Raw genomic sequence first — 26,932 nt, 5'->3', positions numbered from 1 at the left:
CACTCCACTTGGCTGTGTTCAAAGGTGAGATCCTTCTGGAAGGGTCTGGGGGACATTCTGAAACGAATAACAAAGGTGGATTTTCAACAGGACTCAGAGTTGTACTTTCTGGGGAACATGATGGATGTGGCTTTTAAACTGTCCAGATACCAAGTTCAGTTTGTGAAGGTCACCCTGTCGGTAGCCAAGAAATGTACAACGGACACGTGGAAGGTCCGACTCCAAACTAAATATTGCACGATGGGATATGGAAATGTCTAGTCGTATCCCCTGGAAAAAATCGCGTACAGTCTAAGGAGGAAACATGACACATTTATTAGGGTGTGAGAGCGTTACCTGCAACACATTGGTACAGATTGAATTCTACCCCTTCTGAATAAAGGAACTGCAGCAATTCAGGCCAGTCATGGAATGATTGTGATCGGTGAAGTGGGTCTTGGCGCTGATGCCAGGGCTCTTGGATTCTGTTCCTTATCTTTTTTTTATTTCAGGTTTCTTTAGGTTCTTTTTAACTTCCCTTAGGGTTTTGTGATTTTACTGATTAACTGTTTTTTGTTAATTTATATTTTCTTTTTGTTGTGGTATTAGGGTATGGGGGTGGTGGGGAGGGAGTGAAACGGACTCTGAACATTACATACATTGTTGAGAGAGATTAAGTTGTTTGTTTGGATTTGTGGGAGTCTTGAAAATCAAAAATAAAATATAAAAACTATAGGTAAATCGTTTTGGATTCTGTTGGTGGGGACAACCTACCAGGGACATGTTGTCATGGTCATGTCTCTAGAACAAGGACTAGACCCTCAGCTCAAAATGGAAGGAGAGGAGTGCAGTCGTGATAGAGGATTTGATAAGAGCGGGGGGTCAGATAAGAGGCTCTGTGGGAGAGATCAAGTACCTCAGATGGCCAGTTGCCTCCTCGGTGCCAGGGTTCGAGATACCTCAGATTGAGTTCTCGGTATTCTCGTTGGGAGGGTGAGCAGCCAGATGTTGTGGTCCATGTGGGGACCAACGACATGGGTCGGAAGGGTGAGGAGGTCCTGCAAAGAGGGTTTAGGGAGTTAGGTGCAAAGTTGAAGGACAGGACCTCCAGGGTGGTCATCTTGGGCGTGCGACCAGGCCACATGTTTCGCGGCATTATCTTCCTATTTCTAACCTCACCAGAACGTGGCCTGGTCACACGCCCGAGATCACCACCCTGGAGGTCCTGTCCAATTTTGCACCTCCTTGCAAGACCTCCTCACCCTTCCTACCCACATTATTGGTCCCCACATGGATCATGACATCTGGCTGTTCACCCTCCCAATGGAGAATACCGAGAACACGATCCGAGATATCACAGATCCTGGCACCGTAGAGGCAACAGACCACCTGGGATTCTCAATCTCTCCTCCTAATTTTCCATTTAAAGTAGTGAAAAGCCAATTCCAATATTTAGGAATTACAATTACGAAAAGTTATAAAAATTTATTGAAAGAAATTTTTTTGGTATTTCTTAATCAGATTAAAGTACTTTTATCGGGATGGCCACCATCATCTATTTCAATGATTGGACGGAACAATTCGATTAACATGAACATTTTACCTACATTTCTGTACTTTTTTCAAGCCTGACCAATCTTCATTCCTAAATCCTTCTTTTATTCATTAGACTCAGTTATTTCCTCATACGTATCGCAGGGGAAACAACCCCGAATAAATGAACCACATCTGCTAAAGACTATAAGGAATGGGGGATTATAACTTCCAAATTTCCAATTTTATTATTATATTCGGAATCTACTTTTATTACTACATTTTGATAAATTAGTGAATTGCCTTCTTGGGTAGAAATGGAACTGACTTTTTCTAAAAAAAATCATCTATGTTGACAATTTTAGGCTCCGTTTTATCATTTTCCTTTTCTAAATTGATACATAATCTGATAATGAGAAACCGGTTGAGAAAATGGGCTCAATTTAGAAAATGTTTTGGTTATAATAGGTTTTCTCTTGCTTGTCCCATTATAGAATGACCATCTTTTTCAGACGTCAAAGTTAGACACAGGTTTTGAGGATTGGTATAGATTAGGGTTCAAAAGTTATAAAGATCTTTTTGTTCGAGACATCGTTGCCTTTTTGAACAATTTCAGCTAAATTCAGTCTTTCTAATAGACATTTTTTAAAGTTATTTTCAAGTTAGACATTTGGTTCAGTACAAGCTTTCCAATTTTCATTGAATCTAAAATTCTAACTGACAGTTTGTTCACGGTGGATTAATATCATCTATTTATAACAATTTATTGGATTTCAGATCAGACTAAAAGATGGTACATAGAATACACATGTCCAAACTCAAATTATCTGGTTTTTATGCAGATGTTATGTGAGAAGTGAAACATTTTTGAAGCTTCATATGTTTTAGGAGTGTCCCAATTTAGAAAGATTTTGGGAAAACATTTTCCAAACTTTATCAACGATTTTTAAAATCAAAACAGAACCATGCCCTTTAATTGCCTTGTTTGTTTATTCTCGTGAACCGGATATACTTTTGTTCGTACCCCAGGAGAAAGTCTTAGCTTTTCTCATGTTGATATCCAGATGAGCAGTTTTATTGAAATGGAAAGGTGACTCTTTTCCTACTCATGCATAGTGGTTACATGATCTCATGTCCTACTTCAACTTGGACAGATTAGATACATTATTAAAGATAGGAAGTTTCAAGTTGAAAAGATGTGGGGCCCATCATGATGGGAAGATTGAAGAAATTTCGATGCTCCAGCGAATCTCTGTCTAGTGTCTGAAGGTCACTATTCGATCCATATCTTTGCATCTTTCTCTACAGGTAATTTTGATTACTGGTTTGAAGAAGACCACAGAGCCCACCTCACTGACAAAAGGCAAAGGAGGAAAAACCCAACACCCAACCCCAACCAACCAATTTTCCCTTGCAACCGCTGCAATCGTGTCTGCCTGTCCCGCATCGGACTGGTCAGCCACAAACGAGCCTGCAGCTGACGTGGACTTTTTACCCCCTCCATAAATCTTCGTCCGCGAAGCCAAGCCAAAGAAAAAGAAGAAGAAAAAAAAATATACGGGTGTAATTATGGTTGCCTTAGATCCTATCATCAAGTTAGACAGAAATTACTCTGCATCTTGACCAAGTCTTGGTACAATGTAACACATTGGTTTCTATCCAGTATTATTTTAAAGAATTAATGTTAAGTAGGTTTATTTTGAATTATATTTATAAAAATTTGTGATATGTATATGATGTGACCTGTTATCTGTTTTATTGGAGGACTTTATATGGAGGATTTATATGTTAAACTCAATAAAAATATTTAAAAATCTCTCTCACAGAACCTCCTATCTGTCCCCCTATCGAATCCCCTATCACGATTGCTCTCCTCTCCTCTCTCCTTCCTTTCTGAGCTGAGGGTCCAGTTTCGGTCCCAGAGACATGACAACTATAACAGGTCCCTGGTAGGTCATCCCCTCCAACACGATCCAAAACAGAGTACCTATTATTGATGGGAATGGCCACAGGGGTGCTCTACTCTCTGTCCATTCCCCTTGCCTCTCCTGACAGTCACCCAGTTACCTGCCTCCTGACTTTTGGGGGTGCCTTTCTCCCTGACACTTCTCTCTATAACCCCCTCTGCTTCCCAAATGATCTAAAATTCATTCAGCTCCAAATTCCTTAACTCAGTTTGTCAGGAGCTGCAGCTGGATGCACCTTTTGCAGGTGTCGTCATCAGGGACAATTGTGCTATCCCAGATTTCCCATATCCCGCAGTCAGAGCATCCACTGCCCTCACTGCTGACTCGATTACCTACTCCCAATTTAATTAAAGGATGTCACTGGGCCTTACCTCACTGGAAGCAAGCTCATCTATGTGTCGTCTACGTGTGGAGCGTCACGAGGTGGGGGAGATCTTAAACAGTGTTTCTCCATCAGTATTTACTCAGGAAACTGGCAGCATGTATAAGGAAGGAAGGGAAACAAGCAGCAGTGGGAGGGAACATATCGGATTAAAGAGGGGGAGGTGCTTGCTGCCTCACAGCAAATAAAGGTAGATAAATCCCCTGGGTCTGACATGATATTCCCTCGGGCCTTGAGAGAGAAGTGTCAAAATTACAGGGGCCCTGACAGAAATATTTAAAACGTCCTTCTCCACGGGGGAGGTGCTGAAGGATTGGAGGGAAGCTCACGTTGTTCCATTGTTTAAAAAAGGCTCCAAAAATAAACCAGGAATTTACAGGCTGGTGAGCCTGACATCAGTAGTAGGTTAATAATTGGAGGGTGTTCTGAGAGATGGGATGCATTGGTATTTGGACAGCCAAGGGCTGATTAAGGACAGTCATCATGGCTTTGTGCGCAGTAGGTTGTGTTTAACAAATCTTGTAGAGTTTTTCGAGGAGGTTACCAAGAAGATGAGGAAGGAAAGGCTGTGGATGTTGTCTCATGGACTTTAGTGAGGCCTTTGACAAGGTCACTCATGGGAGGTTAGTTCAGATGGTTCAGTCACTGGGTATTCATGGAGAGGTTGTAAATTGGATTCAAAATTGGCTGAAGGGGGGGGGGGGGGGAAGACTGAGTAATGGTGGATAGTTGCTTCTCAGACTGGAGGCCTGTGACTAGTGGTGCCCCAGGGGTCGGTGCAAGATGCCATTGTTGTTTGTCATCTGTATAAATGATCTGGATGATAATGTGGTAAATTGGATCAGCAAGTTTGCAGATGACACTAAGATTGGAGGCGTTGTGGACAGTGAGGAAGGTTTTCAAAGCTTGCAGTGGGATCTGGACCAACTGGAAAAATGGGCGGAAAAATGCCAGATGGAATTTAATGCAGACAAGTGTGAGGTGTTGAATTTTCAAAGGACAAAGCAAGAAAGGACGTACACGGTAAATGGTCGGGCACTGAGGAGTGGGTAAAACAGAGGGATCTGGGAATACAGATACAGAATTCCCTGAAAGTGGCATCACAGGTGGACAGGGTTGTGAAGAGAGCTTTTGGCATACTGGCCTTCATAAATCAAAGTTTTGCTTACAGGAGCTGGGATGTTATCGTGAAGTTGTATAAGACATTGGTGAGGCCAAATTTGAAGTATTGTGTGCAGTTTTGGTCACCAACTACAGGAAAGATCTCAGTAAGATTTACTAGGATGTTGTTGGGTCTTCAGGAACTGAGTTACAGGGAAATATTAAACAAGTTAGGACTTTATTCCCTGGAGTGTAGAAGAATGAGGGGAGCGTAGAAAAATGAAGGGAGATTAGATCGAGGAATTTAAAATGACGAGGGGACAGACAGAGTAAATGAGAGTAGACTCTCTGCATTAAGATTAGGAGCAATAAATAGGAGAGGACATGGTTTTAAGGTGAAAGGGGAAAGGTTTTGGGGGAACTTCACTCAGAGAGTGGTGGGAGTGTGGAATGAGCTACCAGCTGACGTGGTAAATGCAGGCTCACTCTTAAGTTTTAAGAATAAATTGGATAGATACAGGGATGGGAGAGGTTTGGAGGGTTATGGAATGGGAGCAGTACGATGGGTCTAGCGGAATAATGGTCGGCCCAGACTAGAAGGGCCCAATGGCCTGTTTTCTATGCTGTCGTGTTCTATGGGAGGCATCAGTGGGAAGTTTTTTTTTTTACGCAGAGTGTTGTGGGGGCCTGGAATGCCTCCAGGGGTGGTGGAGGAGGCTGGAACATTGGGGGCATTTAAGAGACTCTTAGACAGGGACATGGCTGGAAGGAAAGTACTTATGAGGAAGGGAAGGTTTAATTTTTTTTGGCAGATAATTATAGGTTGTCATAACATTATGGGTCGAAGGCCATGTACAGGTCTGTTATGCTCTACCAGAGCCTATGGTCTAACAGGAAACGTACTAGTGTGGGGAGAGCATTGGCTGATTAGCAGGAAACAGAGTGTCGGAAATCAGGGATCCTATTCTGGTCGGCTGCCGGTTGTCGCTGGTGTCAACAGGGGTCGGGGTTGGGGCCACTTTATATGTTGAATATTAATGGTTTAGATGACAGAATGAATGCGTTTGTGGCCCAAGTTTGCAGATGATACGAAGGTGGGTGGAGGAGCAGATTGCGTAGAGGAAACAGGGAGGCTGCAGAAGGACAGGGACAGATGAGAACGGGCAGAGAAGTGGCAAATGAAAAATGTGGGAAAGTTCCCGCTCACGCTCCTGGGTCGAAAAATTAAATGGGCAGATTATTTCTAAATGGGGAGAAAAGTGAAAATCCCCAGATGTAAAGGGGCCTGAGGGTCCTCGTGCAGAAACCTGAAGGGAAACTTGCAGGGGGAGTCGGTGGTGAAGGAGGCAAACATGATGCTGGCCTTCACTTCCAGAGATATCGAGTATAAGAGCAGGGATGTGATGTTAAGGCTTTGTCCGGAAGCTCATTCCACACGCCCTCCACTCTCTGAGTAAAGAAGTTTCCCCTTCATGTTTCCTCGAAACCTTTGCCCCCAACTCTCAACTCATGTCCTCTCGTTTGTATCTTCCCCTTTCTTAAAGGAAGAAGCCTCTCCACGTCCACTCTATCGATACCCTGAATAATTTTAAATACCTCAGTCAAATCCTCTCTCAACCTTCTACACTCCAAAGAATAAAGACCGAATTTATTTAACCTTTCCCTATAACTTACACCCTGTAACCCTGGCAACATCCTAGTCAATCTTCTCTGCCCTCTCCCCAAATTGGTGATATTGTTTCTATACTTTGGTGACCAAAACTGTACACAATTCTCCAAGTTTGGCCTCACCAATGCCCCGTACAATATTAACATCACATTTCAGCTCCGAGACTCTGATTTATAAAGGCCAATGTACCATAGCCTTTCCTCACCACCCTATCCACATGCGACTCCACCTTCAGGGAACGATGTACCTTTATTCCTAGATCCCTCTGTTCCACTGCCCGTCCATTCCCCATGTACGTCCTGTTTTGATGAGCCTGACCAACATGAAACACCTCACAGTGATCTGCATTAAACTCCATCGGCCATCTCTCAGCCCACTCTTCTCACTGGCCGAAATCCCACTCTCCTCACTGGCCGAAATCCCACTCTCCTCACTGGCCTAAATCCCACTCTCCTCACTGGCCTAAATCCCACTCTCCTCACTGGCCTAAATCCCTCTCTCCTCACTGGCCTAAATCCCACTCTCCTCACTGGCCTAAATCCCACTCTCCTCACTGGCCTAAATCCCACTCTCCTCACTGGCCTAAATCCCACTCTCCTCACTGGCCTAAATCCCACTCTCCTCACTGGCCTAAATCCCACTCTCCTCACTGGCCTAAATCCCACTCTCCTCACTGGCCTAAATCCCACTCTCCTCACTGGCCTAAATCCTACTCTCCTCACTGGCCTAAATCCCTCTCTCCTCACTGGCCTAAATCCCACTCTCCTCACTGGCCTAAATCCCACTCTCCTCACTGGCCTAAATCCCACACTCCTCACTGGCCTAAATCCCTCTCTCCTCACTGGCCTAAATCCCACTCTCCTCACTGGCCTAAATCCCACTCTCCTCACTGGCCTAAATCCCACTCTCCTCACTGGCCTAAATCCCACTCTCCTCACTGGCCTAAATCCCACTCTCCTCACTGGCCTAAATCCCACTCTCCTCACTGGCCTAAATCCCTCTCTCCTCACTGGCCTAAATCCCACTCTCCTCACTGGCCTAAATCCCACTCTCCTCACTGGCCTAAATCTCTCTCTCCTCACTGGCCTAAATCCCACTCTTCTCACTGGCCTAAATCCCACTCTCCTCACTGGCCTAAATCCCACTCTCCTCACTGGCCTAAATCCCTCTCTCCTCACTGGCCTAAAACCCACTCTCCTCACTGGCCTAAATCCCACTCTCCTCACTGGCCTAAATCCCACTCTCCTCACTGGCCTAAATCCTACTCTCCTCACTGGCCTAAATCCCTCTCTCCTCACTGGCCTAAATCCCTCTCTCCTCACTGGCCTAAAACCCACTCTCCTCACTGGCCTAAATCCCACTCTCCTCACTGGCCTAAATCCCTCTCTCCTCACTGGCCTAAATCCCACTCTCCTCACTGGCCTAAATCCCACTCTCCTCACTGGCCTAAATCCCACTCTCCTCACTGGCCTAAATCCCACTCTCCTCACTGGCCTAAATCCCACTCTCCTCACTGGCCTAAATCCCACTCTCCTCACTGGCCTAAATCCCTCTCTCCTCACTGGCCTAAATCCCTCTCTCCTCACTGGCCTAAATCCCACTCTCCTCACTGGCCTAAATCCCACTCTCCTCACTGGCCTAAATCCCACTCTCCTCACTGGCCTAAATCCCGCTCTCCTCACTGGCCTAAATCCCACTCTCCTCACTGGCCTAAATCCCACTCTCCTCACTGGCCTAAATCCCTCTCTCCTCACTGGCCTAAATCCCACTCTCCTCACTGGCCTAAATCCCACTCTCCTCACTGGCCTAAATCCCGCTCTCCTCACTGGCCTAAATCCCGCTCTCCTCACTGGCCTAAATCCCACTCTCCTCACTTGCCTAAATCCCACTCTCCTCACTGGCCTAAATCCCACTCTCCTCACTGGCCTAAATCCCACTCTCCTCACTGGCCTAAATCCCACTCTCCTCACTGGCCTAAATCCCTCTCTCCTCACTGGCCTAAATCCCTCTCTCCTCACTGGCCTAAATCCCACTCTCCTCACTGGCCTAAATCCCACTCTCCTCACTGGCCTAAATCCCACTCTCCTCACTGGCCTAAATCCCACTCTCCTCACTGGCCTAAATCCCACTCTCCTCACTGGCCTAAATCCCACTCTCCTCACTGGCCTAAATCCCTCTCTCCTCACTGGCCTAAATCCCACTCTCCTCACTGGCCTAAATCCCACTCTCCTCACTGGCCTAAATCCCACTCTCCTCACTGGCCTAAATCCCACTCTCCTCACTGGCCTAAATCCCACTCTCCTCACTGGCCTAAATGCCACTCTCCTCACTGGCCTAAATCCCACTCTCCTCACTGGCCTAAATCCCACTCTCCTCACTGGCCTAAATCCCACTCTCCTCACTGGCCTAAATCCCACTCTCCTCACTGGCCTAAATCCCACTCTCCTCACTGGCCTAAATCCCTCTCTCCTCACTGGCCTAAATCCCACTCTTCTCACTGGCCTAAATCCCACTCTCCTCACTGGCCTAAATCCCACTCTCCTCACTGGCCTAAATCCCTCTCTCCTCACTGGCCTAAATCCCACTCTCCTCACTGGCCTAAATCCCTCTCTCCTCACTGGCCTAAATCCCACTCTCCTCACTGGCCTAAATCCCACTCTCCTCACTGGCCTAAATCCCACTCTCCTCACTGGCCTAAATCCCTCTCTCCTCACTGGCCTAAATCCCACTCTCCTCACTGGCCTAAATCCCACTCTCCTCACTGGCCTAAATCCCACTCTCCTCACTGGCCTAAATCCCACTCTCCTCACTGGCCTAAATCCCACTCTCCTCACTGGCCTAAATCCCACTCTCCTCACTGGCCTAAATCCCACTCTCCTCACTGGCCTAAATCCTACTCTCCTCACTGGCCTAAATCCCTCTCTCCTCACTGGCCTAAATCCCACTCTCCTCACTGGCCTAAATCCCACTCTCCTCACAGGCCTAAATCCCACTCTCCTCACTGGCCTAAATCCCTCTCTCCTCACTGGCCTAAATCCCACTCTCCTCACTGGCCTAAATCCCACTCTCCTCACTGGCCTAAATCCCACTCTCCTCACTGGCCTAAATCCCACTCTCCTCACTGGCCTAAATCCCACTCTCCTCACTGGCCTAAATCCCTCTCTCCTCACTGGCCTAAATCCCACTCTCCTCACTGGCCTAAATCCCACTCTCCTCACTGGCCTAAATCCCTCTCTCCTCACTGGCCTAAAACCCACTCTCCTCACTGGCCTAAATCCCACTCTCCTCACTGGCCTAAATCCCACTCTCCTCACTGGCCTAAATCCTACTCTCCTCACTGGCCTAAATCCCTCTCTCCTCACTGGCCTAAATCCCTCTCTCATCACTGGCCTAAAACCCACTCTCCTCACTGGCCTAAATCCCACTCTCCTCACTGGCCTAAATCCCTCTCTCCTCACTGGCCTAAATCCCACTCTCCTCACTGGCCTAAATCCCACTCACCTCACTGGCCTAAATCCCTCCCTCCTCACTGGCCTAAATCCCACTCTCCTCACTGGCCTAAATCCCACTCTCCTCACTGGCCTAAATCCCACTCTCCTCACTGGCCTAAATCCCACTCTCCTCACTGGCCTAAATCCCACTCTCCTCACTGGCCTAAATCCCTCTCTCCTCACTGGCCTAAATCCCTCTCTCCTCACTGGCCTAAATCCCACTCTCCTCACTGGCCTAAATCCCACTCTCCTCACTGGCCTAAATCCCACTCTCCTCACTGGCCTAAATCCCGCTCTCCTCACTGGCCTAAATCCCACTCTCCTCACTGGCCTAAATCCCACTCTCCTCACTGGCCTAAATCCCTCTCTCCTCACTGGCCTAAATCCCACTCTCCTCACTGGCCTAAATCCCACTCTCCTCACTGGCCTAAATCCCTCTCTCCTCACTGGCCTAAATCCCACTCTCCTCACTGGCCTAAATCCCACTCTCCTCACTGGCCTAAATCCCTCTCTCCTCACTGGCCTAAATCCCACTCTCCTCACTGGCCTAAATCCCACTCTCCTCACTGGCCTAAATCCCTCTCTCCTCACTGGCCTAAATCCCACTCTTCTCACTGGCCTAAATCCCACTCTCCTCACTGGCCTAAATCCCACTCTCCTCACTGGCCTAAATCCCTCTCTCCTCACTGGCCTAAAACCCACTCTCCTCACTGGCCTAAATCCCACTCTCCTCACTGGCCTAAATCCCACTCTCCTCACTGGCCTAAATCCCACTCTCCTCACTGGCCTAAATCCCTCTCTCCTCACTGGCCTAAATCCCTCTCTCCTCACTGGCCTAAATCCCACTCTCCTCACTGGCCTAAATCCCACTCTCCTCACTGGCCTAAATCCCTCTCTCCTCACTGGCCTAAATCCCTCTCTCCTCACTGGCCTAAATCCCTCCACAAGTTTTTAAACCTTCTTTACTATCCACAGCTCCGCCTATCCTAGTATCATCCGCATATTTTACTAATCTAATTTCCCACCTCATCATCCAATCATTAATGTATATGACAAACAGTAATGGACCCAGTACTGAACCCTGAGGCAATTCACTAGTCCGCGGCTTCCAATCTGACAAACCGTTTTCTCCCACCACTCTGGCATCTCCCGTTCAACCCTTGTTGAATCCATTTTACTACTTCACCTAATGATTAAACCTTCCTAACTAAACTCCTGAGGAACCTGATCAAGGGCCCCCATCAATTCGGGCAGAGAACAGATCAATTCAAACCCATGTCCTTTCTGATAAGTCAAGTTTATTGTCATCTGATTGTACAAGTACAACTCGGCGAAGCATCATCTCCGGTCCACGCATGAATATGAGGGTCAGTGTGAGAGGTTCCTTTGGTCATTCACCATTCTCCCTGCCCATGGGAAGAAGCTGTTCCTCAGCCGGTGGCACTGGCTCTGATCCTCCTGGATCTCTTCCCCGATGGGAGCAGCTGGAAGATGCTGTGTGCAGGGTGAAGGGGTCCTCAATGATTTTGCCCACCCTCTTCAGACAACAATCCTGGTAGATCACGTTGATGGTTGGGCGGGAGGGGGGGGGGGCGGGGAGAGAGAGACTCCACTGATCCTCTCATCCATTCTTATGTCCCTGTGGATTGACCCCGATCCATTTCCCTGCAGCTACCGTCCCCACACTATGATGCAATCGTCCAGGACGATTGGGGTTCCTGTGGAAGGTTGACATGATGGTGACTGGTAGCCTTGCCCACTTCACTCTTCTCAGGAAGGGCAGTACTGTTGCACCTTCCTGACATCAACCCCTCCTAGAATCCCCCTGTGCTCTGGGCAGAGAACAGATTGATTCCATATTGACAGCAACCACGGTGTCTACAGATTTTTGTGATTTACTTCAGATCGATTCCAGAGCTTGATCTGAGAGGATCACTGCAGTGAGGTTGTTTTGAGAGGGTGGGGGGTGTGGTGATTGGAGATATGTCAGGCTGTCCATTTCCAGGCGCTGATATAAGGTGAATTCAGTCGGGGTGTTGTTAACGTGATGTTGTTTCAGGGATTGATCCGGGACTACACCTGGCCTAGACGCTGCCTAGTCCACCTTCTCTTCATTGTGACGAGCCCCTGTCAAGGGGCTCCCACTGCTCTACTGGAAGACAGCAAGTCTGGTAGATGAAGAGCAATCCCAGGAGCTTTGGGAGCTCCCTCAACAGGCTGTAAGGGACTGAGACCAAACAGGAAAGCCCTTGAGCCAGGCTGTCGCTGGGGAATGTCAAGAGTGTGGCCAACTCAAAACCTTGACAGCTATAATCTCCACAGATTCCTCAGTGCTGGAAGGAGCTCACAGAAAAATGTTCTCACAGGTTGGGATAGAGGACAGAAAAGGGCACTCCGAAAATCTGACGGTCTCCAACTTGAAACAGTAACTCCACAGATGCTGCCAGACCTGCTGAATGTTTTCTGTTTAGAATCCAGATTCCTAACACCTGATTTTCACTTTGGCCAGCACACAGCCTTGTTCCTGGTCTGGGCTTACAGCACAGGCTGTCAAAATCCCAGGACTCCCAAAGACCACATCCTCGGAGAACATATGGGGGGGGGGGGGGGGGACACAACTGCTGAAAAGGGAGCCATCTGATGCACCCTTGCACCGTCCCAAACCACCATCACGTGCAGACACATTGACCAAAACATGGCACACCAGACACAGACTCTGCCTCCTTCCCTCGCTCATGCATGTACATGCACACATACACTCTTGCACACACGTACACGACACACATGCACACACTCACTGTAAGCACACATGGGCATTCATGCTCGACTCATGCGCACATACTACACTCACCCCCACATGAATGCACACACTCACACGTGCGCACACTCAGTGAAACTCAGCAGAATATTGTACAGCAGAAAGGTAAAGGGTCATGTGTTTTAAACCCAGTTATTACAGTGAAAAAGACACATGAGAAAAGAAGAGAGAATGTTTGACAAGGAGAAGACAGACATCAGAATACACAGTAGATACCTGATATAAAAATCAAAATACAGGCTCCTTTTCCTTGATGCACAAAAAATTAAAAACAAAGAGTGAGCTTCCCTGAGATTACAGATGATAAGAAGACTGAATGCGTATCAGGAGGCAGCTCTGTCCCCGTCACTCCCTGTGTGTGAGGAGGCCTGGTGGGGCCAGCGTACGAGGGAGCAGAGGGCCAGGGTCAGAGTGACACAGAGCGGAAATCCCTCAGTGCATGGGGTGCATTCAGCACTGACCAAGCCCATACTGGGATAGTGTCTGACTGCAGAAGCGGACTGGCTCAGAGTCAGGACCAGGTAACCAGAGGGTGCCGTCTGGAGTTCAGTCATAGAACCCAGAGTGCTGAAGACTGAAGGGATGCTGACTCGGTTGGACATGAGTGTGAAACACGAGTCTTTGGACGCTGGGGTTGAGTGCAGCACACAACATTACTGCAGAACCTCCACAGGTCACACGGTGCCATTGGAAGTAAAAAAGGCAGTCACGCCTCAGGCATTCCAAACGGGAAGCACAGCCACCAAACGTTGGTTTCCCTGAGCTCCTTTCAATGCTGTGTGATCTACTGAGGGTCTCCAGAAGTTGGTGTCTTACACTGAGCAAGTTCATGGCCAAAACAAGGCCAGCATTCACCTGTGGAAAAGTGACGCAGCACTGTGGGAACCAGCTCCTCTTCCAATCACTCCACTCCCCTCCCCATCACTCACCCCGTCACCCTCCCCCCACTGTCACTCCCCCCATCACCACATCCCCGTCACCCTCCCCCCACTGTCACTCCCCCAACACCACATCCCCGTCACCCTCCCCCCACTGTCACTCCCCCCAACACCACATCCCCGTCACCCTCCCCCCACTGTCACTCCCCCCAACACCACATCCCCGTCACCCTCCCCCCACTGTCACTCCCCCAACTTCACATCCCCGTCACCCTCCCGCCACTGTCAATCCCCAAACACCACATCCCCGTCACCCTCCCCCCACTGTCACTCCCCCCAACACCACATCCCCGTCACCCTCCCCCCACTGTCACTCCCCCAACACCACATCCCCGCACCCTCCCCCCACTGTCACTCCCCCAACACCACATCCCCGTCACCCTCCCCCCACTGTCACTCCCCCAACTTCACATCCCCGTCACCCTCCCGCCACTGTCACTCCCCCCAACACCACATCCCCGTCACCCTCCCCCCACTGTCACTCCCCCAACATCACACCCCGTCACCCCCTAAGAGCCTCAACCATCGCCCTCCCGCCACTGTCACTCCCCCAACACCACATCCCCGTCACCCTCCCCCCACTGTCACTCCCCCAACATCACACCCCGTCACCCCCTAAGAGCCTCAACCATCGCCCTCCCGCCACTGTCACTCCCCCAACACCACATCCCCGTCACCCTCCCGCCACTGTCACTCCCCCAACATCACACCCCGTCACCCCCAACACCAAACCCCCGTCACCCCCTAAGAGCCTCAACCATCACCCTCCCGCCACTGTCACTCCCCCAACATCACATCCCGTCACCCCCAACACCAAACCCCCGTCACCCCCTGAGCCTCAACCATCATCCTCCCCCCACTGTCACTCCCCCAACATCACACTCCGTCACCCCCAACACCAAACCCCCGTCACCCACTGAGCCTCAACCATCACCCTCCCACCACTGTCACTCCCCCAACACCAAACCCCGTCACCACCTGAGCCTCAACCATCACTCTCCTGCCACTGTCACTCCCCCAACATCACATCCCCGTCACTCTCAACCATCACCCTCCCGCCATTGTCACTCCCCTAACATCACACTCCGTCACCCCCAACACCAAACCCCCATCACCCCCTAAGAGCCTCAACCATCGCCCTCCCGCCACTGTCACTCCCCAACATCACATTCCCGTCACTCTCAACCATCACTCTCCCACCACTGTCACTCCCCCACCCTCCTCCCCTCCCCTCCACTCTCCTCCCCTCTCCGCCTCACTGTGAAATCCTGGGACTCCCATAGAGCACACACTGAGGGAACGACTCAACATGAATGTGTGGGGCTGAAGGGTCTGTTACAGTCTGTGTGCTGTGGAATGCGACCACCCTGGTGCATCATATTTGGGAGAGGGCTCCGGAATGGCAGGGAGTGTGGCGAGCTCAGCAAGGCTGCTGTGCAACTCCCATGTCCGTTCAGGAGGAGCATCGTCAACTCCCTGCTGAGTACTTTGGGGGGTGGTGGGGTGGTCTGGGATTAGGTTGGCAGCGGGAAGAGCCCCTGGGGATTCCTGGCCACTGTCTGTCAGTGGCCAGCAGGAATGGCCGGGCCGCGTGCCACTCACCTCTTTTGCTTGTAGGTCAGCATGGCCTCTGATATGGGCAGCTGGTGGGAGACGTTGGCTCCAGACACATACTGCATGATGCGACTGATGATGTCGAATGACTCTGTGGGGGAAAGCAGAGGGTGAGAACCTCTGCCCCTCACTGCTCCAACCCCCACTCTCTCTCCTCCACACCACAATCAGTGGGGATTGGTAAGAACATCTTCATTATCTCCATCAGTACTGGAGCACCACAGGGCTGCATTCTTAGCCTCTGCTCTACTCACTATACACCTATGACCATGTGGCTCGGTACAACAATAACACCATCTACAAATTTGGTGATGATACCACGGTAGTGAGTTGTATAAAGGAAGGGGATGAGTCAGCGAACAGGATGGAGATTGAAAACTTGGCCAAATGGTGCAACAACAACAACCTCACACTCAACGTCACCAAAACCAAGGAGCTGATGGTTGACTTCAGGAAAGGAAAGGCAGAGGGGTATGATCCAGTGATCTTTTGGGGAGCAAGTTTAAGTTCTTGGGAGTCACTATCTCAGAGGATCTTTCCTGGATCCAACACACCAATGGCATCATGAAGAAAGCATGTCAGCACCTCCACTTTCTCAGGAGTTTGCGGAGGTTTGGGACGACACCAGAAACCCTGCCTCATTTCTACAGACGTGTGGTGGAAAGTGTGCTGACCGGCTGCATCACGGTCTGGTTTGGGGACACCAATACCCCTGAGCGTAAAGCCCTGCAAAAGGTCATGGACATAGCCCAGGACATCACAGGCCAAACCCTCCACACCATCAAGAACATCTACAGGGAACGCTGCCGTCGGAGAGCAGCAGCAATCATCAAGGATCCACCCCACCCAGTACATGTTCTGTTCTCGCTGCTGCCATCAGGAAAGAGGTGTTGGTCCCACAAGACTCGCACCAGCAGGTTCAGGAACAGCTGCTCCCCCTCCCCTATCAGACTCCTCAACAACAAATTCAATCAGGGACTCATTTAAGGGCTCTTACGTGCACTGTATTGATTTTAAAAAATTCCCTCTGCATTGCAGTTTGTCTACATTTCTTTGTTTACACTCTGTACAGTTTTTTTTTGCACTACCAATTCTGCCTGCCCGCAGGAAAAGGATCTCAGGGTTGTATGTGATATCATGTATGTACTCTGACAATAAATCTGAATCCTCCCACTCTGAAGTAGTCTCTGTCCCCACCATGGGGCATAACATGAGATGGGAACATCGATTCCTGTTGGAATTGTTGAGGGTATCCAAAGTGATAGTTACACAGCACAGGAACAGGCCCTGCAGCCCACGTGTCTGTGCTGAACACAACATGGTCACAGCTCTCCCATCCACCATGCCTGTTCATGTCTGTCACCCCATTGTACCTGTTTCCAGCAAACCCCCTGCCAGCCCATTCCAGACACCCTCAACCTGTTATGTAAACGTCCCCCTCACCTGAGACCTGCGCCCTCTGGCATTTGACATTTCTACCCTGCGAGGCACCATTGAGGTGTAATTAGGCCTGGAATTCAATTGGTCGTAAAGGACAATAAAACACCATTAAAAGGCTGACCTGCCAAACCATGTCAATGACCGTTTCCAATCACATCCAAAGAGAACGAACAGTGTCAACTATGTTCAATGTTCAAAGTTTGTTCATTTTGCTTCACGATACTGCAAGTGCTTTATATATTCCTGGTGCAGGTGATCTTTAAATACTCCTGGTTCAGGCGATCTTTATATTCTCCTGGTTCAGGCGATCTTTATATTCTCCTGGTGCAGGCGATCTTTATATTCTCCTGGTGCAGGCGATCTTTATATACTCCTGGTGCAGGCAATCTTTATATACTCCTGGTTCAGGCGATCTTTATATATTCCTGGTTCAGCGATCTTTATATTCTCCTGGTGCAGGAGATCTTTATATTCTCCTGATACAGGCGATCTTTATATTCTCCTGGTTCAGGCGATCTTTATATACTCCTGGTGCAGGCGATCTTTATATTCTCCTGGTTAAGGCGATCTTTATATACTCCTGGTTCAGGCGATCTTTATATTCTCCTGGTTCAGGCGATCTTTATATTCTCCTGGTGCAGGCGATCTTTATATTCTCCTGGTGCAGGCGATCTTTCTATACTCCTGGTGCAGGCAATCTTTATATACTCCTGGTTCAGGCGATCTTTATATATTCCTGGTTCAGCGATCTTTATATTCTCCTGGTGCAGGAGATCTTTATATTCTCCTGATACAGGCGATCTTTATATTCTCCTGGTTCAGGAGATCTTTATATACTCCTGGTGCAGGCGATCTTTATATTCTCCTGGTTCAGGCGATCTTTATATACTCCTGGTTCAGGCGATCTTTATATACTCCTGGTTCAGGCGATCTTTATATACTCCTGGTTCAGGCGATCTTTATATACTCCTGGTTCAGGCGATCTTTATATACACCTGGTTCAGGCGATCTTTATATTCTCCTGGTGCAGGCGATCTTTATATACTCCTGGTTCAGGCGATCTTTATATTCTCCTGGTGCAGGCGATCTTTATATTCTCCTAGTGCAGGAGATCTTTATATTCTCCTGGTTCAGGCGATCTTTATATACTCCTGGTGCAGGCGATCTTTATATACTCCTGGTTCAGGCGATCTTTATATATTCCTGGTTCAGGCGATCTTTATATTCTCCTGGTGCAGGAGATCTTTATATTCATCTGGTTCAGGCGATCTTTATATTCTCCTGGTGCAGGCGATCTTTATATACTCCTGGTGCAGGCAATCTTTATATACTCCTGGTTCAGGCGATCTTTATATATTCCTGGTTCAGCGATCTTTATATTCTCCTGGTGCAGGAGATCTTTATATTCTCCTGATACAGGCGATCTTTATATTCTCCTGGTTCAGGAGATCTTTATATACTCCTGGTGCAGGCGATCTTTATATTCTCCTGGTTCAGGCGATCTTTATATACTCCTGGTTCAGGCGATCTTTATATACTCCTGGTTCAGGCGATCTTTATATACTCCTGGTTCAGGCGATCTTTATATACTCCTGGTTCAGGCGATCTTTATATACTCCTGGTTCAGGCGATCTTTATATTCTCCTGGTGCAGGCGATCTTTATATACTCCTGGTTCAGGCGATCTTTATATTCTCCTGGTGCAGGCGATCTTTATATTCTCCTAGTGCAGGAGATCTTTATATTCTCCTGGTTCAGGCGATCTTTATATACTCCTGGTGCAGGCGATCTTTATATACTCCTGGTTCAGGCGATCTTTATATATTCCTGGTTCAGGCGATCTTTATATTCTCCTGGTGCAGGAGATCTTTATATTCATCTGGTTCAGGCGATCTTTATATACTCCTGGTGCAGGCAATCTTTATATACTCCTGGTCCAGGTGATCTTTATATATTCCTGGTTCAGGCGATCTTTATATTCTCCTGGTTCAGGCGATCTTTATATACACCTGGTTCAGGCGATCTTTATATATTCCTGGTTCAGGCAATCTTTATATATTCCTGGTTCAGGCGATCTTTATATATTCCTGGTTCAGGCGATCTTTATATTCTCCTGGTTCAGGCGATCTTTATATACTCCTGGTGCAGGCGATCTTTATATATTCCTGGTTCAGACCATCTTTATATATTCCTGGTTCAGGCGATCTTTATATACTCGTGGTTCAGGCGATCTTTATATATTCCTGGTTCAGGTGATCTTTATATATTCCTGGTTCAGGCGATCTTTATATATTCCTGGTTCAGACGATCTTTATATACTCCTGGTTCAGGCGATCTTTATATATTCCTGGTTCAGGCGATCTTTATATACTCCTGGTTCAGGCGATCTTTATATACTCCTGGTTCAGGCGATCTTTATATATTCCTGGTTCAGGCGATCTTTATATACTCCTGGTTCAGGCGATCTTTATATATTCCTGCTTCAGGCAATCTTTATATACTCCTGGTTCAGGCGATCTTTATATATTCCTGGTTCAGGCAATCTTTATATACTCCTGGTTCAGGCGATCTTTATATATTCCTGGTTCAGGTGATCTTTATATATTCTTGGTTCAGGTGATCTTTATATATTCCTGGTTCAGACGATCTTTATATTCTCCTGGTTCAGGCGATCTTTATATACTCCTGGTTCAGGCGATCTTTATATATTCCTGGTTCAGGCGATCTTTATATTCTCCTGGTGCAGGAGATCTTTATATACTCCTGGTGCAGGCGATTTTTATATACACCTGGTGCAGATGATCTTTATATTCTCCTGGTGCAGACGATCTTTATATACTCCTGGTGCAGGTGATCTTTATATACACCTGGTGCAGATGATCTTTTTATACTCCTGGTGCAGGCGATCTTTAAATTCTCCTGGTGCAGGCGATCTTTATATACTCCTAGTGCAAGTGATTTTTACATTCATCAGGAGCAGGGGATCTTTATATACTCCTGGTGCAGGCGATCTTTATATATTCCTGGTGCAGGCGATCTTTATATACTCCTAGTGCAGGCGATTTTTATATTCATCAGGTGCAGGTAATCTTTATATATTCCTGGCTCAGGCGATCTTTATATTCTCCTGGTGCAGGAGATCTTTATATACTCCTGGTGCAGGCGATCTTTATATACACCTGGTGCAGATGATCTTTATATTCTCCTGGTGCAGACGATCTTTATATACTCCTGGTGCAGGTGATCTTTATATACACCTGGTGCAGATGATCTTTTTATACTCCTGGTGCAGGCGATCTTTAAATTCTCCTGGTGCAGGCGATCTTTATATACTCCTAGTGCAAGTGATTTTTACATTCATCAGGAGCAGGGGATCTTTATATACTCCTGGTGCAGGCGATCTTTATATATTCCTGGTGCAGGCGATCTTTATATACTCCTAGTGCAGGCGATTTTTATATTCATCAGGTGCAGGTAATCTTTATATACTCCTGGTTCAGGCGATCTTTATATTCTCCTGGTGCAGGCGATCTTAATATACTCCTGGTGCAGGCGATCTTAATATACTCCTGGTGCAGGCGATCTTTATATACACCTGGTGCAGGCGATCTTTATATTCCCCTGGTGCAGGCGATCTTAATATACTCCTGGTGCAGGCGATCTTTATATACACCTGGTGCAAGCGATCTTTATATTTCCCTGGTGCAGGCGATCTTAATATACTGGTGCAGGCGATCTTTATTTACACCTGGTGCAGGCGATCTTTATATTCTCCTGGTGCAGGCGATTTTTATATTCTCCTGGTGCAGGCGATCTTTATATTCTCCTGGTGCAGGCGATCTTTATATACACCTGGTGCAGGCGATCTTTATATTCCCCTGGTGCAGGCGATCTTTATATTCTCCTGGTGCAGGCGATCTTTATATATTCCTGGTGCAGGCGATCTTAATATACTCCTGTTGCAGGCGATCTTAATATACTCCTGGTGCAGGCGATCTTAATATACTCCTGGTGCAGGCGATCTTTATATTCTCCTGGTGCAGGCGATCTTTATATATTCCTGGTGCAGACGATCTTTATATTCTCCTGGTGCAGGTGATCTTTATATACTCCTGGTGCAGGCGATCTTTATATACACCTGGTGCAAGCGATCTTTATATTCCCCTGGTGCAGGCGATCTTAATATACTCCTGGTGCAGGCGATCTTTATATACACCTGGTGCAGGCGATCTTTATATTCTCCTGGTGCAGGCGATCTTTATATTCTCCTGGTGCAGGCGATCTTTATATTCTCCTGGTGCAGGCGATCTTTATATACACTTGGTGCAGGCGATCTTTATATTCCCCTGGTGCAGGCGATCTTTATATTCTCCTGGTGCAGGCGATCTTTATATATTCCTGGTGCAGGCGATCTTAATATACTCCTGGTGCAGGCGATCTTAATATACTCCTGGTGCAGGCGTTCTTAATATACTCCTGGTGCAGGCATCTTTATATTTTCCTGGTGCAGGCGATCTTTATATATTCCTGGTGCAGACGATCTTTATATTCTCCTGGTGCAGGTGATCTTTATATACTACTGGTGCACACGCCTGAAGAGTCCCATTTGTTAGAGTCACAGAATTCCATTGCATAGAACCTAATTCATCCATGCTAACCAAGTCAGTCTCATTAGCCTGTGTTCAGCCAATATCCCTCCAAACCTTTCCTCTTTGTGTAGGTGTTGAACTGTCCTCTGAACGTAACTGTTGTCCCTCCCCTACTCATCCACTGGTCTCTCGTTCCACACACCCACCACCGTCTGTGTGAAGAAGGTGCCCCTCAGCCCTCTTTCCTGTAAAGTTATGCCCTGTCGTTTTAGACTCCTCTACTCTGGGGAAACCGTGTGACCGTGTCCCTCATTTTATTAATTTCTGTATGGGCCCCTCTCAGTCTCCTACACTCCAAGGGAAAGGTCCCAGCCTATCCATCCAACTTTTCTCTCTGCAGCAATGAAGGGTGAGAGGAGATTTAATAGGGGTCTGCAAGATCACTCATTACAGGAAGGATGTGGAAGCTGTGGAGAGGGGGCAGAGGGGATTTCCCAGGATGTTGCCTGGATTGGGAAACAAAGGTTAGCAGAGCTGGGACTTTTTTCTCTGGAGTGTAGAAGGATGAGATGAGACTTGATCGAGGTCGACAAGATTCTGAGAGGGATAGACAGGGTGGACGGCCAGCGCCTGTTTCCCAGGGCAAGATCAGCAAATACCAAAGGATGTGTGTACAAAGTGAAGGGAGAGAAATTTAGGGGAGGTGTTGGGGGGGAGGTTGTTCTTTACACAGAGAGTTGTGGGGGCCTGGAATGCCACGCGAGGGGTGGTAGTGGAGGCTGGAACATTGGAGGCACTTAAGAGATTCTCAGACAGGGACGTGGACGGAAGAAAAATAGAGGGTGATAGGGTAGGGAGGGTTTAGTTTATTTGGTAGGCACATAGAGGTCTGCACAACATGGTGGGCTGAAGGGCCTGTACTGTGCTGCTCTATCAAGTGAGGCCACAGTTTCTTCCACGAACAAACATGTTGGGGCATCGGAGAGGATAGAGAAGATGTTTCCTAGGGAGCTGCTTGGATTGTAGGGCATGAGCTACAAGGAGAGGTTGGAGAAAAGTGTCGGAGGCTGAGGGGAGGCCTGACAGAGGTGTGTCAAAATTATGAGAGGCATTCAAAGAGTGGATGGGCAGAATTTTTTCCCCTCATTCACAGGAAGAGTTGGGTTTAAGGGGAGGAAATTTTAAGAGTGATGTCTGGGGCAAGTTTTATACACAGAGTGATGGGTGCTTGCCAAGGGGATTGGGACCAGTGGTAACCAACCTACTCCTTCTGACCAGTGCGGTCACTCGACTCCAGCAGTAGCAGTGAGTTTCCGTCACTGCACTAATAACTGGAGATCTCAGCATGAAAGCAAACACAGGGGAGATGGAGACCTGGACTGAAGTCCAAGTCCAAGCGCTCATACTTCTGAAACCACCCAGATGAACATAACTGCAGATGTTGGAATTGGAAGCATATGAGGATCTCAGTGGGCTAAGGGACATTTGTAGAGAGGGATTTGACAACTGTTTTGGGTTGGAGACCTTTCTTGAGACTGAAAATAGTTGACCTCCCCACAGACACAGCTGAACATACTGCTTCTCATTGTATTCCTTCCCCTTATTCCAGCACCAACAGCCTGCAAGCAAGAGAATCAGTGGAACAAACTAGTTCAGAGGTGATACCCTATCCACTGGCATGGCTTCAACCTGCTCTCCCAAACACTCCAGTCAACACTGGTCAAAATAGTTATTGCCAGGTAGTTTTACTGGGCAGTGATTGCCGGGCAGTTATTACTGGGTAGTTATTGCCGGGCAGTGATTGCCGGGCAGTTATTACTAGGCAGCTATTGCTTGGTAGTTATTATTTGAGATGCAGACCCCACAGCACAGAGAAGCCCACCGGCAGGTGTCTGGGGAAGGAAGAATTGTGAGGGTGGTCTACAATCACCACCTATGCAGATTTCTGTGTTTCCAGTTCTGTCCTGGCTCCATTTCCCCATATGACAGCAATGTCATATCCCACAAGGGTGCAGAAGGATACCTGTGATGGGCGGCTCGTTTCTGCTGAAGAGGTCCCTCCAGGCAGAGTCCATGAAGGAGCTGTTGTACTTGTTATCAACCGATGCCAGGTATTTGGCCAGTGGATGGGAACCTGTGAACAAAACAGATTGGTTTCTGTTGAGAAGCAGTGTTAACCTCTGGAGATGTAGCAGGGCTGGCCTTCTAAACTCCTGGGTGACCAGAGATATTCTCTTAAAGATTCAGACACTAGAACAGCTCAAACTCCACAGGCTCTCCTGCCATTTTCATTACATGCCAGGAACTCCCTGTTACACACAGCTTCACCTCCATTATCTCATGAACCACACGATCATCGGAGTGCAATGCACCCCTTGCGTGCTTAATCCCCACCTCCCTCTGTGTCCGACTAGGTCAGTGCTTCTCAACCTTTTTCTTTCCACTCACATCCCACTTGAAGTAATCCCTATGCCATTTGTGCTCTGTGATTAGGAAGGGATTGCTTCAGGTGGGGTGTGAGTGGGAAGGGAAGGTTGAGAATTACTGCACCTAACCCAATTGTTACTGAAATATTTTTCCCATTTCCTGTGGATTTTGAAACCATGCACATAACGAGTCAATGGGGGATGATTAAAACAGTGGTTTACAAACTGTTTCTTCCTACCCACATCCCACCTGAAGCAACTGCTCACCAATCACGAACCACGAAGGCAGAGGGATTACTGAACGTGGGGGGTGAGTGGGAAGGAAAGGGTTGGGAACCACTGGACTAGGTGATGAAGAGCTTGGTCGATGACGCAGACACTGGTGGAGAGAGAAGGGTGTGGAGGGTGGGAATGTCTGAGCCTTGGCAGCTGGAGGGGGAATTGGAAGAACGCTGCACTGTGTGGAGATAGGCGTAGCCCTCAGACCCTCTCATCTCCCCCAGCCCCTCTGAGCTTCCCCTCCCACCCCCTGACCCTCTAATCTCCCCCAGCCCCTCTGAGTTCCCCCCTCTCACCCCCCTGGGCCCTCAGACCCTCTCATCTCCCCCAGCCCCTCTGAGCTCCCCCTCCCACCCCCTGACCCTCTAATCTCCCCCAGCCCCCCTGAGTTCCCCCCTCCCACCCCCCTGGACCCTCAGACCCTCATCTCCCCCAGCCCCTCTTAGCTCCCCCTCCCACCCGCTGGCCCTCTAATCTCCTCCAGCCCCTCTGAGCTCCCCCCATCCCGCTGACCCTCAGACCCTCTCATCTCCCCCAGCCCCTCTGAGCTCCCCTTTTCTCCTACCCCACCAACTCTCTTATCTCCACCTAACTCCCCTCTGTCGTCTTCAACCTTCCACATTCCACTGTGGGAGTGAGCCCCTTCCCCTACTATTTATTCTGGCACCTGCCTGATTTTAGCCTGTGCCTTGACAAAGGGTTCAAGGCCGAGATGTTGGTTATGCTTGCTACAAACTCACTGCGTTCTTCCAGCATTGATGGAAAATGATTGGAAATTCCTTCAACCTGCGCACAGCATCTTGGGGCTGTTCAGAGCCCAGCACCAGCAGGCGGAGGAACAGCTTGTTCCCACAGGTGGGAAATGGGACAGTCTGCACACACCGTGGTTGGAGGAAAAACACAACACTGGAGAAATTCAGGAGGTCAAACTGCATGTAGCAAAGATAAAGAACCAACACTTCAGGCTTGAGCCCTTCACCAAGGTGTGGAAAAATGTCGACAGAGGTGGGGGAGGGAGGGGCCCGGTCCCACAGGCAGGAGGTCATGAGGGAGGGGGGTGCAGTAGCAAGCAGGGGGAGGGGGGATGGCTGAGTGAATGGAGAGGGAAGGGGGTGGAGAGCTGAGGGAAGGGAGGGGGAAAGGAGAGCAGGTTGGCAGAAACCAGATGCCATCCGGCTGAGAGTGCGCAGACGGAAAATCAAGTGCTGCTTTACTTCTTCTCCCGGCCAGTGAGTCTGATGAACTGCTCATACAAACCCTCTGTGACTCAACTATTAATTTAACGCTAATATTTATTTAATAATTGGATGCATGCTCGTGCGTCTGTATCGTTTGTCTGTTACGTCTCTGTGTGTGTCTGTGGGTTTTTCACCGAGGACCGCAGAACAATGTTTTATTGGGTTGGACTTGTATAATGGGACGATAATAAACTTGAACGTGAGGAGAAAAATGAGAACAGGAAGGCTACAGACATGGAGTTCTACAGCACAGACAACTCGTTCATGCCAACCAGGTGCCTTCCGCAGCCAGTCCCATTTGCCTGTGAACAGCCCATATCCATTTCCTGTCTAAACACCTTTTAAACAGCAACTGTTCCACTCTCCCACCTCCCTCTGTGGGAAGCTCCCTGCAGCTCCCTTTCAAATTTTCCTGCTCTCATCTTAAACTATTCTCTCCAGTTTTAGATTCCCTACCCCAGGGAAACAGACTGTGACCTTATCCATGCCCCTCATGGTTTTCTCAGGACCCCCTCAGCCTCCTTCAGTCCAAGCTTGTCTTTGAAACTAAAGTCCTCCAGTCCCTGTCAGCTGCTTGTGAGTTTTCAGAGACACTGCAGACCAACAACATTCCCAGGCAGAATGGGATATGTGGATTCTAACTGATGGACTTGGTCCAGAAATCACAGCAGCAACAACTTTAGTGCTGCGTTCCTGTGCTGTCGAGCTAATTTAAACCTGAAGCTGGGGTGCAAGGACCTCTCAACACCACACCAATTTCTGGGCTCACTCCAGCTTGGTCCTGAGCAGAGGAACCCGTGCCTTCACAGTGAGATGGAAGGACAGGATATGGGGGGAGCGGGATACTTGCCTTTCAGAGAGAAGGCCTGAGGCAAAGGATGAAGGCATACCTGGAGCAAAGTTCTGAAGCTCAAGGTTTCAAAAGGGCATCAGGGGGCACAGACAGCACAACATTATTACACCAGTGACCTGGGTTCGAAACCCCCGCTGTCTGTGAGGAGTTTGTACATTTGCACCAAGTCTGCGTAGGTTTCCTCCCAGCCTTCAAAATCTACAGCAAATGAAGGTTAATTGCAGTGTTTGGGCAGCGTGGGTCGGAAGGGCCTGGTACCGTGCTGTATGATGTTAGGTCTGCTTTGTTCATGAATGAGTGAGACAAACGCCAGGCTGAGTCGAAATCAGGGTTCTTTGTTCTTTATTACCGGATTGTAACACTTGCGACCAACCAGGTTAGTCGGAGAATGCATTCTGCCGTTATCAGCAAAATGGTGATTTTTTATACCCTTGGATACGTGCTTAGAACATCATCATATCATTACTTGTCCAATGACTAAAACTGTTGCTATCCTTTCCCTGCTAGCTTCCTGCCTCTCAATCCATCAATGTCTCTCTTATCTTGTAAGTACAAGGATGCATTTACATCTTGTTACAGCCCTGTACATTCCCATCTCATGATGTTTTACCTAACA

General features: G+C 48.3%; 1 protein-coding gene across 2 annotated transcripts in view; it reads right to left on the bottom strand.

Moving 5' to 3' along the window:
* Positions 1–26,932, bottom strand: part of LOC138737261 (phosphofurin acidic cluster sorting protein 2) — a 284,998-nt gene that overhangs the window by 52,675 nt on the left and 205,391 nt on the right. For both annotated transcript variants that reach the window (XM_069888004.1, XM_069888003.1), the window contains exons 17-18: positions 23,544–23,654; positions 15,481–15,583 (exon numbers count right to left, since the gene is read on the bottom strand). In XM_069888004.1, the coding sequence (XP_069744105.1) occupies positions 15,481–15,583; positions 23,544–23,654 (214 nt within the window). The remainder of the gene's footprint in view (positions 1–15,480; positions 15,584–23,543; positions 23,655–26,932) is intronic.

The sequence above is a fragment of the Narcine bancroftii genome, chromosome 6, assembly GCF_036971445.1.
Source record: "Narcine bancroftii isolate sNarBan1 chromosome 6, sNarBan1.hap1, whole genome shotgun sequence".
Classification (NCBI taxonomy): Eukaryota; Metazoa; Chordata; class Chondrichthyes; order Torpediniformes; family Narcinidae; genus Narcine; species Narcine bancroftii.
Note: the sequence above shows the minus strand (reverse complement) of the source record. Positions and strands in the feature narration are given on the sequence as shown.